The following is a 13,433-nucleotide window of genomic DNA, read 5'->3' as shown; positions in this document are numbered from 1 at the left end:
ATCTTTGATGCGGAGCTTACGGAGGCTACATGAGGCAGCAGGGTGACAGATTATGGAGGTTGCATAATGATGATAATAAAACTCTCACGGAACTGTAAATGCCTTGGCTTTGACAGTCTTGACTTCTTCCGTTTAAGTGCGTAGAGCGGGCCATCCGGTTCTGGTACATTTCTAGAATCCCGTCTAATTTCTAGCGTCCTCAGGTTGGTTAGTTTACTGAGTTGTTCTTGCAATGACTCCACTTGGTCATAGGAACATAGGATTGAACTCTGTACTCCGTCAGTGTGCTCTTCAAGGCAGTAGCTTAACGCCTGCTCTCTATCAATCGAGCAACATGGCAGACACCTCAACGCCTTATCTTTGTGGTTCAAATATTCAATGAACATGTCTGATAATTATTGAGAGGGAGAAACAATAGACTAAGAAAGCAATATACTTGTACTTCTAAAACTAATATGATTACCATAAAGAAGAATAGAATTTCATCATATTCATGTAATAACCAAGATCAGATGTTGTCGTCCTCATCGCCCTGCCTAAGCTGTCTGGTCGTTGCCATCGTTTGGAACGCCGTTGTCTGGATTTTGGAATAGTCGGCGTCGGTGATTGATGCTAGTGATCGTGTGGTGATCAACATTATATCGGTGCTGCGTCCGCGTCTCGGAGTCTCGGTCTCGCCGTCTCTCCTACGGAAGTCACGATCACTATGTGAGTTGGCAGCTTGGCTCGGCTCCTCGACTCAAAGAAAGAGCAAAGAGACTGATGTCTCCTTTTTTCTGATGGGATGTTGCACCTAGCACACCCGCAACTTTTTTTTTTGAGAATTCACGGATACTCAAACCCTACCCATTAATCCAAAATCTTAATGGACTATAGCTAAAGGGTATGAGGTCTTATATACTTGGACTTGGGCCCCTATCCTGCCTGGGTCCTCGTCCGTCGCACCTCCTGCCCTACCCTTAGGATTTTAAAAGAAGATTAAAAGTAAGCTTTTAATATACTTGTACTTTTAATAGGATTTTGTATGTGCCCTATCCTTAGGATCTTTTTTTTTGAAATTAAAGGGTTAACGGTTCAATTACAATATACTTGTACTTTTAAAAGAAGATTAAAAGTGTCTTTCTGACAGCAATGCTAACCAAAATGTAAAATTAGTTTTTGTATTTGAGACCTCTCGACTTTGGTTCATTGATAAATCTGATTGGATGAGATAAATTAGTGTGGCAAAAAGGTGTGCCTAATACAATCAAAACCGTAATATGTGTCTCCTACTGGCAAATGTGAATGTGCCAGGCCTTTATTGAAAGCTAATTCGAATCTTACAACCAGTAAACCACACCAAATCTAATCTGCAATCCAGCACAACACAGAAAGCATATAAAGTACCAAAGCTCTTTTTTCGCTGAACCTAGAGGTAGACTCTAGACAGTAGACACCTTCAACAGCCAAATTTCCAAGATCCAAGTAGCCTACCCATCAATCTCTTGCAAACTGATACGTCATTCTAATTGTTGCTACCACTGTCATCTTGCTGCGCCACTTCGTTTTCACTGGTCTCTTCGTCCTCGTGAGTCCGCCCATCTTCTTCATTTCCATGTGACTCATCCTGTTTGGAAACGAAGATAATGAGTTTGATGGAGAAAATGGCGTAACAGGAAACATAAAACTGGCTGGGACCATGATTTGGCACCTCTTGTTCAGTCTCTGAATCAGTAGCTTGCTCTGCCTGCTCTTCTCTAATTTGCCAAAGCTTGAGCCACTCGTTGAATAACCCCTCACTCTCTTCATTCGAATCCCTCAAAACCTAGAAGAGAAGAATCAAACTGTTCAATTGAACAGCCAAGTATATATATGCTAAATGGAAGGAAGAAGTATGCATCGAGCGCAGCTAGAAGAGAAGTGGAAACGAAATATAGGGAGTCGAAATGAACTACTCCCTCCGTCCCTGAAAGCTGCAATTTCTAGAGTTGTCTTAAGTCAATTTTTTAAAACTTTGACCAAATTTATAGAAAAAAACACTAAGATTTATAGTACCAAATTAATACCATTAGATTTATCATTGAATATATTTTTAAAAGATACTCATTTTATGTTATACATATTGATGCTCTTTTCTATAAAGTTGGTCAAAGTTAAACAAGTTTGACTGACACGGATTCTAGGAATTGAAGCTTTCAGGGATGGAGGGAGTATATTTAATTGAACAGACAAACTATTTTTAACTGAGAGGTTGATGGAACAATCAATGCCTGCTGTTGTGTGACGAGGGAACTTACGGATTCGAAATGTTGGCAGCCATCATCATAATATTCTTCTGTATCGAACCTGACAGTGGGATGGTTGGAAAGTGTCTTGATGGCAGCATTAATGGCTCTTGAAACACAGCTAAAGGCGTTATCATCATTGTCATCCTCATCTGACCTGCCATAAATTATGATCTCTACCTTGCTGAGAGCAGAGAGGTGTTGGATGCCCAAACTAGGTGGAGCACCATTCAGGCACTCCATCTTATGCAGAAATAATTTAATCTCCACGTGCTCAAGCTTTGGCATTGATCCCGCTTCAAACTTCAGCAAGGTCCCACAAGCATACATACGCAGGGAGAAATATTTCAGACTTCTGAACCCGTTGTTGCCAGGGAAGATGATCCTTCCGTTGGTGCCCCCGACAGTGCTTAGTTTGAGAAAAAGCAAACATGGTATTTCTCCAAGGATCTCAACATCTTCTGGTCTCAAACATATTACGCCGCATAGTTGTAGCACACCGAGATTTCCAAGTGAACCCATCCAATTTGGTACCTTATAGATGGCATGTCCTTTTATGCAGAGCTTACGGAGGCTACAGGAGGCAGCAGGGTGCCAAGAATGTAGTGACAGTGGGTACGCCTGTCTAGAGTCTGCCCGGATATAAAGGTTATGGAGGTTGCATGAAGATAATAAATTTCCCACGTAATTGTGAATGCCCTCGCGTTGGCTTCTTCCTTCTGAGTCATCAGGTAAATTAAATTGCCATTTTATTTTTAGTGTTCTCAGCTTGGTTAGTTTACTGAATTCTTGATTGGATTGCTGCTCTTGCTGATAGGATACAACTCCATACTGCCCCAGCTCTTCCAAGCTAACCATCTGCCCAATCATTCCATCTGGAAATCGAGCATCCCAATCAACATAGAAACGTGCCAGCTGTTGAAGTTTTGAGATAGTTCGTGGTACTTCTTTGATACTGGTGCCTCGCACATCCAATGTTTGTAGATGTTGTAGTTCACCAACATTTTCAGGGAGCCTATTTATTGAAGGTGAGCCGAGACGCAAGTACTTAAGATTAAACAACTTCCCAATACTTGCAAGATGATGGTCTTTCATGCTTGTGCATTCTCCTAGGTCCAACACAAGTAGAGCAGTGGAAGGCAAAAAAGAGATTTTAACAGGCTCTCCAAATATAGTAATTGATCGAACCTGAGACAATAACTGATCTGCCCACAAAGTAACATTTTCTTCGTTGTGGTTGCTGAAGCAAAGCCTACGAACCTTGTATTCTGAAGTACACACAGGCTGTACAGCATCTAATGAAGTTACAAAATTCTCTTCAGCAGCCTTGCATTTGATGTAGTCAAGGATGATGTCATGCACTCGACATGCCTTCGCCTGACCATATTTTACTTCAACAGGTTGGATCATGCTTCTGTTGATCAGATCATTGAGGTAACCCTCACCAATTTCATATTTACTTTGACCTTCTTCCTCATGAATGAACCCTTCTGCAATCCACCTACTGATCAAACATTGTTTCTCAATCTCATAATCTTCCGGGTACACACTCAAGTACAACAAACAAGTTCTTAGATGGTGAGGAATGTCAAAATAACTCAAAGATAAGATACTGGTCATCGTCTTAGCATCATCTTTCTTTGCAAGTGAAGAACCAATAGCATTAAGTACCCTGTCCCATTCTGCCTTTGCTAACATATTGGCTAATATGCCAGATACAGTAACAATTGCCAATGGCAGACCACCACATTTCCTTAATATTTTGTTTGGAACGTCTTCCAAGTGAGGATAACATGAATTCTCGGAGCCAAATGCTCTCCTGAAGAACAACCTTTTGGAGTCATCAAAACTAAGAGCCTCCATTTCATGAACTTGAGAAGAACAAAATTTTGCAACTGTAACACTACGTGTCGTCATGATTATTCTGCTCGCACGATCATTATCCGGTAATGCAAGTTTGATAAATCCCCAATCTTCTGTGTTCCATACATCATCAATCACGACAATATACCTGCCGCACAATATTTTAACAATAATGCAACCAGTAATGAAAGGCCATAGCGTCAAAAGTATATGCATCAGTAACACTAACTATGGCTGACAGGTTGATGAATGATGATAGGAACCTAAATAGAGATGACCCTCTTGCGCACATCATTAAATGCAACATTTTAATGTGTGCAATAAAATATGTAAAAATTTTACGAACACTATCTATATGAATTCCTATATTTTCTATGAAATACAATAAAACTAGAAGTAGTGATGAAATTGCCCAGAACTCTATTGATCTACTATTTGGGTTGACAAACAGCAATGCTAAAGTAGTTTAATTTGCCCATACTATCAATGCATTTTCTGTAGTTCAAACTGCTAGAACTAGTGTAAAATTGTGACTATAAAGCTTTATAATCTATACTTCGGAACTTAAAAACTCATCCCAACTTCGTGATACACAAGTAAACAACAAAATTAAATCTGACAAACTAAGCACAATGATGAAGGTTTTCGTGACATGATATGTTTATTATGGAATCCCCCGATGAAGCCGTTAGCCTCTCCCCCCCCCACCCTCCCCCGCACCGCTGCCGGCGACCCCCCCTCCCCCGCCCAGATCCGCCGTCGCCAGCCAGCAGATCCGCCCTCCCACGACCGGATCTCCCTCCTCCAACCCACCCACCCCACCCCCCCGTCTGGCGGCGCCCGCACGGCGCCTGAAGCGCCCAGGACCGCCTGTCCACCCCTCCGCTCCATCGTGGTGGGTTCGGTTCGAATCCAGCTGGAGGAGGACTTCGCCCACGCCAGGACATCCTCCACGCGCCGCGTCTCCTTCTCCACTGGCTGCAGAGTCAGCCATCCCCCCACCGTCGCCATTACTCCCCACCACCAAAGCGCCACAATCCCAGGCCCTGCTGCAGATCTGCCACCACAAATGCTCCTGGAAGTGTATCTTTCAGCAAATCGACCGATGCAATCTCAGGTACAAACATTTATGAGCTGGTTCCTTCCCAATGCCGCAGGGACACGACGGCTAACCGCTCTGATGGACTGGACGAGAAGGAATGGTCCACGGTCCGCCTGAAGTATTGGTGGCGCCGCGGTGAATTTACTCCGCATCGACGACGGCCTGCACCTTATGCGCACCACCTGCCCTTGGCAAAGACATTGCAAGGTAAGTGCCTTCGATGCCTTGGTAAAGGACACTCTGCTGCCTCCTGCAGGGAGCCGGTGAGGTGCATCAACTGCGGCCGCTTCGGCCATAAAGCACAGGCCTGCAAGTCGGCCACTCCACGCCGCCCTCAGCAATACCGCCCTCTGCTCCCCAACAACCGGCCGCCCAAGCCATCTCCAATGCCTCCCCCTCACACCAAGCGCCCCCACGAAGCCATGGCGCAGCTGGGTGACCCGGAGTACCGCCCCCAGGAGACGTCGGCGGTGGCCGCGACAAACGGGGCCTTGGATGAAGCATCGTTACACTACTCTGCACATGCTGTCGTGGCATGTCGGTTCCTGGATCGCGACGACATCGACACCCGACCAAGTCAAGAGGGCAATTTGCTCCCGGTTGGGGGTCCGCGACGCCGACGTCAAGGTGGCGCGCCACAAGACTGAAGACTTCCTCATCGTCTTCCGACACCCACACCACAGGGATGCAGCGCTTGACAGGCGCAGCCTAACTGTGAGCAGCGGCCAAATCAAGTTACTTTCATGGAGGACCCTTCCCTACGGTGATCACTGCGACCTCAGGTACCACGTGCGCCTCTGCTTGGAAGGCATCCCCATCCACGCGTGGAACGAAAGCATCGCCAAGAGGGCGGTGGCAAGATCGTGCGACCTGGACTACGTCGAGCACCGTTCGCTGCGCCGCGACGATAGGGCACTGTGCCCGGATGACACCAGGGCCCTCTGCTTATGGGCATGGACCTACAACCCCTCAGACATCCCCAAGGTAACATGGCTGACTTTGACAGGCAACGTAGTGGCGGCCCACGATGCCCCGGCTCCACCAAGAGGGCGACGCGGCCTCACCTTCAGAGTCCTCGTGCACCTGGACCTCATCGAGTCGCCGCTAGACGACTACGGCCGAACCTCGACCCGCGAGCTTACATGGCGGCACGGTGTCGTGGATGGGGAACGTGAGCCTCGGCCGCGACACGTCTCCCCTTCCCCAGAACCCAGGGCCAACCGCCGGAACAGCGACAATGATGAAGACCGCGGGAGGCGCAGCGACAAGGGGCACAACTGGGGAGCCAGGCTCTTCAGGAGCTTGTCTCGAGCCCCGACAAGGGAGCGCGAGCGGGAGCTCTCACGGTCAAGACACGGGCGCTAACAAGAAGGCCGCCAGACCCGCGACGATCGCAGGCACCACCAAGCTGACAACACCGAGGACACCGCTGCAGCTGTGGAAGCCACAGAGCCGCGGGGACGCACCCGGGAAAGGTCCTCCCGCCACCGCAGAAGCAGAACACGACGCTCCCCTGCACGCCGCCAACCCAAAGAGACCTCCAACGAGCCGCGACGACGCTGCAACCAAAGGTTCCACGCTGCGAGCTCAGACCGACACGACGATGGGTCCGCAGGGATGTCTACCTCAACAATTCCTGACTCACCTGCCCCTGAACCATCTCCTATGCGCAGGGACATCGAGACGCACAGGGAGGAGGCCTTGGCGCCGGCACCACCTCAACTCGATCCGGCCCTTGAAACCCCCATTCAACATGCCACAGCAGGGAGACGCTCCACGGGTCGGCTTGCTCACCGTTTCAGGCCAGGCGTCGTCTACGTCAGGCGACGGCGCAACATGGGCACACAGCAGCAACCGGCTGTAACGCAGCAACCAACCAACAACGATGTTGTGGCCACGTTCGCCCAAGCTGTGTCGCGCCCCGTCCAGACACCGCTACTCCGAGCATCACCAGGCTCCACCAACAGGGCGCGCTGCACAAGGAAGCCTGCGACATCCACTCGCAGAAGCCTTCGCATTGCGGCGAAGGACTGGCCAAAAGGAGATGCACAGGCCAAGGCCAGACAGGTCCTCATGAAGAAATTGGGGGTCCCTGAAGACGACGTCCTTTCGCCGGATGACCGCTTCCTGCACTACTTCAGCATGTACCAAGGCCCCCTTTCTGGTGAAGTGATCAAGGCGATGACAGCACTATGTGGCCTTGATGAGGCGCCCACCATCGACATCGCCCAGCTCTAGACATCTGCTGCTCCACGTCGGGTCCCTGCATACTTCTCATGTCATTTAGAAGTAATTGTACCAGTCTGCTAGTCAAGTGTAGCGTCAGCCCGCCATCTCTTTGGATGCCGATGGTAGAAGCCAGGGGCCTTCCTCTGCCATTGCATTCAAGGGGCATGCAAGCTGTTGTACTCTGTCGTCCTCAATGTCTTGGGAACTGCTCCCCATTCTACCTGCATGTTAAATGTTTCAACTCTTCATTCTCAGAAATATGAATCAAGCCAGGGTCCTTGTTTGTTTACTTATGGCACAAAGTAATTGTCATCTTATTGTCATCTTCTCAATTGGAATGTACGGGGACTAAATAGTAATGCCAGGAAGGATGCTGTCAACGAACTAGTAAGAGACTCCAATGCCACAATAATATGCCTCCAAGAAAACAAGCTGCAGGTGATTGATCAAGCCACTGTGCTACGCACTCTAGGAGCAAACTTCACTAACTCCTATGTAGCAGGGGCGTCCCAAATAAATATGAGGCCCAGTTCAAAACAACAAGTGGAGGCCTACCATCTATTATCAAAATCTAAAAAAGATAATATCAAATATCATTATATTACAAAGACAATATATAAAAGATTAACTAAATAAAATATGAATTGTGCATGGAATTTATACTAGGCAATGATCTTCGTCTGGCGTCCTAATTTGGGTCCGAGCGTCTATGATAGCTACTAGGTCTCAACTCTTGAGCGATGAACAACACCAAGGGCGATGAACAAGTCCAAGAGACGAAGCGACAAACTTACGAAGAGTTACAAACTTATGTGAAGAAAAATTACCGACCATAGACTTTTCTAATTCACGATCATGAACTTAATGTGCTTTTTCTCGAAGGAAGTAGCAGACCACATTTATTGAGTCTCTGTGACTAATTTACTAATTAAAATAAACCTAAAATTATTATATATATTTAGAACACTTAGTAAATTTTGGGGCCTATAATTTTTAGGGGCCCAGTTCGGTCGCACAGCCTGCACGGCCTCTGGGACCCCTGCTATGTAGTGTCACCGGCTGATAACACTAGGGGAGGCATCCTGCTCGCTGTTAATGAAAACTTCTTCGACCTCACTAATGTGGTGCTCTCTCCGCATACTATCACAGCAACAATCAGGATGAGAGCTGATGATGTGCAGTGGCAAATCACCACAGTCTATGGCCCTCAAGGAGATGACCAAAAATTGCAGTTCCTCCAAGAACTCCAGAACAACCAACTGCCCAGCCATGGCCGGTGGCTGGTGCTAGGGGATTTTAACCTCATCTACCAAGCCCAAGACAAAAACAACACAAATCTAAACCGCCGGCTCATGGGCTCCTTCAAATCAGCACTAGACAACATGAGCCTGAAGGAGATTCGACTTAATGGGCGTCGATTCACATGGACTAATGAACAAGACAACCCCACCATGTCTCGCATAGATAGAGTCTTCTGCACCCCGGACTAGGAAATTCTCTTCCCGTCTTGCTTCCTCCACTCCCTGTCTTCGCTGATGTCAGATCACACGCCTCTGCTCCTGCATGGCGAAATGGAACACAAAAAGGAGCCATCTTTCCGCTTCGAAAATTTTTGGACATCTGTGGACGGATTCCAGGAGACCGTTCAAGAGGCTTGGAACAAGCCGATCAGCTCCTCAAACCAATTGAAACGATTACACACTAAATTGTCCAGAGTAGCCAAGGCACTAAAAAGGTGGCGAAAAGAGAAAGTAGGGGACACCAAATTGCAGTTAGCCTTAGCTAAAGAGATCCTATTGCAACTGGAAGTTGCACAGGAAAGCAGAGCACTATCACCAGAAGAGCTTGACCTGAGACGGCGCCTAAAAATACGTAGCACGGGGCTTGCTGCCATCGAGAAGGCTAGAATTCGCCAAAGATCAAGGCTCACATACATCCGCGCCGGTGATGCAAACACAAAATTTTTCCACATGAGAGCTAGTGCACGGAGGACGAAGAACTACATTCACTGTCTACACACAAATGACAGCATGGTTTTTGCACATGACAGCAAAGAAAAAATAGTTGTGGACTATTTCTCAAACCACATCGGCTCGACATCTACGAGGCAACTAACCTTAGCATGGCAAGCCCTCGGCTATGCACCACAGGACCTATCTGAGTTAGAACTGCCATTCTCCCATGATGAGCTCAGGGAGGTGATCGACTCCATGCCCATTGACAAAGCACTGGAACCGGACGGATTTACCGGAAAATTTTATAAATCTTGTTGGGGAATCATCAAGGAGGACATCTTACTGGCCCTGAACAGCCTATACACGATGAACGCCCAAGGACTGCAGCTTCTTAGCACTGCCAACATAGTCCTACTACCCAAAAAGGGAGACGCCACGGAGATCACAGATTACAGACCGATTAGTCTCATCCACAGTGTCACCAAAATTGTCACCAAACTTCTCGCCAACAGACTAGCACCAAGGCTGGGCGCCATGATATCCAATTGCCAAAGCACTTTCATCAAGAAAAGAAGTATCCATGACAATTTTATGTATGTCTAGAACACAGTCCGTAGACTTCAAAAGCTAAAAGTGCCTGCCCTGTTCCTGAAGTTGGACATCCACAAGGCATTCGATACAGTAAATTGGTCCTATCTCCTTGAGATCATGCAAGCGCTAGGTTTTGGGCCAAGATGGAGAGAATGGATCTCCATCCTGTTCCGCACGTCCACTTCGACGCCGCTTCTCAACGGACAAAGATGCCCGGGCTTTGGGCACCGAAGAGGAGTACGCCAGGGAGACCCCCTATCCCCCATGCTCTTCATACTTGCCATGGATCCCCTATAGCGGCTCCTGGAATTGGCCACAGCACAAGGTATGCTTTCGGCACTACCAGAGTCCGCTGCTAAATGGAGAATTTCCATGTACGCGGACGACGCTGCAATCTTCACAAACCCCATCAAGAGTGACCTCGACGCCATCAAGGTGATCCTCCATATATTTGGAAGCGCGTCGGGTCTGCACATAAACATTCACAAAAGCTCGATTCACCCGATAAGATGTCAGGATCTTGACTTGGATCAAGTACTGGCCGATTTCCAAGGAGCAAGGGGCACTTTTCCATGCCGCTACCTAGGCCTACAACTCCACATCAGGAAACTGCAGAAGATCCATATACAGCCACTCATCGAGCGCATAGGCCAAAGGTTGCCGAGTTGGAAAGGAAAGTGGCTAAACCGAGCAGGCCGGCTTACTCTGATCACTTCCGTGCTCTCTGCAATGCCCACCTACCATCTCACTGTCTTCCCTTTAGCGGCATGGGCAAGGAAAAAATTGATAGAATTCGAAGATCTTTCCTTTGGAAGGGGGACGAAAACGCCAATGGGGGCCACTGTCTTGTGAATTGGCCAACAGTAGCAAGACCAAAAGAGTGGGGAGGCCTGGGAATACCAGATTTAGACAAATTCGGTAGAGCCCTACGGCTACGATGGCTTTGGCTGGAATGGACAGACAGCTCCAGACCATGGTCAGGCACCGACGTTCCCTGCAACAGGGAGGACCGGCTGCTGTTTTAAGCATCCACGCTGATCACAATTGGAGATGGAAACAAGGCCCGTTTTTGGACCGACGCCTGGCTAGATGGAGAAGCCCCCATGAACCTTGCCCCCAACCTATTTCTTATGGTGGCAAGAAAAGGGAGATTAGTGAGGCAGGAACTGCAGAGTAACAATTGGGTGAACAGACTCAGGAACCGGATCAACACGGCCGAACAGGTGGAAGAATTCATCTCCCTATGGCTTAGAATCCAGTCAATACAGCTCCAAGAGGGCATCAATGACTCTATCACATGGAGATGGACGGCAAATGGATCCTACACTACCAGATCAGCATACAGAATACAATTCAAGGGCGCCTACAGCGCGTTCAGCTCAAAACTGATCTGGAAAGCGGACACGGAAAATAAATGCAAAGTCTTCATGTGGATTTTTATCCAAGAAAAGATCCTCACGACAGACAATTTACAGAAAAGACAATGGCCCTGCCACGAACATTGCGTGCTTTGCAATGGCCCCTTGGAAACAGTTGTACATCTTTGCTTCAACTGTGGCTTCGCCAAAGCTGTTTGGAACTAAGTTTTCACTTGGGAAGGTGTCAACACAGAGCTACTGCAAATGCAGGATGAACCCAGTCACTTCCGCACTTGGTGGGAACAGGCTGCTCAACAAATAAGCAAGGACCAAAGGAGGAAATTTAATGGCATGGTCATCTATATCTGCTGGAATTTGTGGAAGGAACGCAACCGACGTATCTTCAACAATGCGTTTCAATCACCAAGTGAAGTAGCGGCAAGAGTCAAGGAGGACATCGATCAAAGGAGGAGGGCACTAAGAATTATTGGACCCCCCCCCCCCCCCACCACGTGTTTGTGTTCCTAGTGCTACCTCTGTAACCTTAACTTCCTCCTCAGGAGGAGTCCTTGTACAAAACTTTCTTTTTCTACCTTAATTGAAAGGCAGAGCTCGTGCCAATTTCTTTCAAAAAAATATGTTTATTATGAATATTTAATTTGTTTCACTTTTATGTGAACGTCTAAGTTATAACAATGCACGTGATTATTCATCGTTGATGTACACAATTTTAACATAACTTGGATACATTATCATATATAGATGACCGGGCTTACCTTTTATCGTGAAGGTGTTCCCTGAGTTTATCAATGAGCTGCTGCAAATCATCATCTTGTGTTTTAATACCAGTGCACTTGACTCCATTAGCAATGTGTATTAGAATCTTCCTGACATCCGGAGTTCGAGAAACCGACACAAATGCTGCACATTCGAACTGGTTTTTAATGCCTTCATAGACTTGCTTTGCAAGAGTAGTCTTACCAAGACCTCCACAACCAGAAATTGAGACCACTTTAAGTTTAGTGGATGACCCATTCATCTCCATGTTTAACAACTCAATGATATGCTTCTTGGGGGCATCGATGCCCACAAGATTATCAATATCCTCATAGAGCGCCTGCAGCCTGGGATCAACAGAAGAACTGCTAGATTTGTTTTTCAGTTGGGCCAAATCATACCTCTTGTGCCTCTCGCTTGCCTCTATAACAGATGCCTTGAGTTCTTCGATCTGATTGGCGATCTCATGGCGTGGTTTCAGTTTCTTCAGCTTGCGGAAGAAGCTCTTGATGAAGCCTGAATGTCCATCAGGCTCGTGGTCAACACGAGCCATGAAGGCATCAACGCAGTCTTCCAAGTCATAGGCCAGCTCCCTTAGCTTGTCCCTCCACGCCGCCATTTGAGGGTCGAGCTCCTCTGCATCCGCGAGCATCTCAAGCGCGGGACTCATGGCGCTCAGCTCGTCTCTCAAAAACTTGATCTGCTTGCGCACACCTTTGAGCTTGAAGCACTCTTCTTCCAGCAGCTTGGTGAGCTTGGACAGGAGGGGCTTCATCACCCCTGTGGAGACACTAACTAGAGCAGCCTCCATTGCTCTGCTGCCGACAAGCTCGATCTCACTCGCAGCTACGATGCGCCGGAGATGTGTATGGGAGCGAGCGGCGACGGGGAGTGCTCAGTGCTGGGCGAGCTTGAGCATTTTCTACGGAAAGAGTAACGAATCTGATGTCTTTGGAAGAGCATATCGATTCTGATGGCGATGGGAGGCGTGGCGTCGATGCCAGCGAAAGAACAGCGAGTGTTGGATGGGTCAGATGAATTATTGAGACGAGCAGAGTCCAGAGTCGAGCACTCAGTATTCACACATGCTGGAGATATTTCTTTTTTTTTTTGGGAGGAAACAGGAGGTGCTTTGGCCCCTACTGAAAGCTGGAGATATTTCTTTCAAAGAACCGGAATAAATTCTTTGGGTTGGACAAGGACAGGACAGGACAGGCTATTGCTCTTGCCTTTAAACTTTGAGGTGTGGACAATGGACATGAGTCGCAATTGTCCGACTCCTTTCGAAAAGCAG

At 47.6% G+C, this 13,433-nt stretch overlaps 1 protein-coding gene across 1 annotated transcript; it reads right to left on the bottom strand.

The window, feature by feature from the left end:
• On the bottom strand, positions 1,189-13,182 carry LOC8080903 (putative disease resistance RPP13-like protein 3). Its single transcript, XM_002443901.2, has 4 exons — positions 12,139-13,182; positions 2,277-4,275; positions 1,691-1,804; positions 1,189-1,606 (listed from the first exon to the last, which is right to left on the bottom strand). The coding sequence occupies exons 1-4, from the start codon at positions 12,948-12,950 to the stop codon at positions 1,505-1,507; spliced, it is 3,027 nt and encodes a 1,008-aa protein (XP_002443946.2). The 5' UTR covers positions 12,951-13,182; the 3' UTR covers positions 1,189-1,504.

This window comes from Sorghum bicolor, chromosome 7, assembly GCF_000003195.3.
Source record: "Sorghum bicolor cultivar BTx623 chromosome 7, Sorghum_bicolor_NCBIv3, whole genome shotgun sequence".
NCBI classification, from domain to species: domain Eukaryota; kingdom Viridiplantae; phylum Streptophyta; class Magnoliopsida; order Poales; family Poaceae; genus Sorghum; species Sorghum bicolor.
This window is presented reverse-complemented; position numbering and strand designations above follow the sequence as displayed.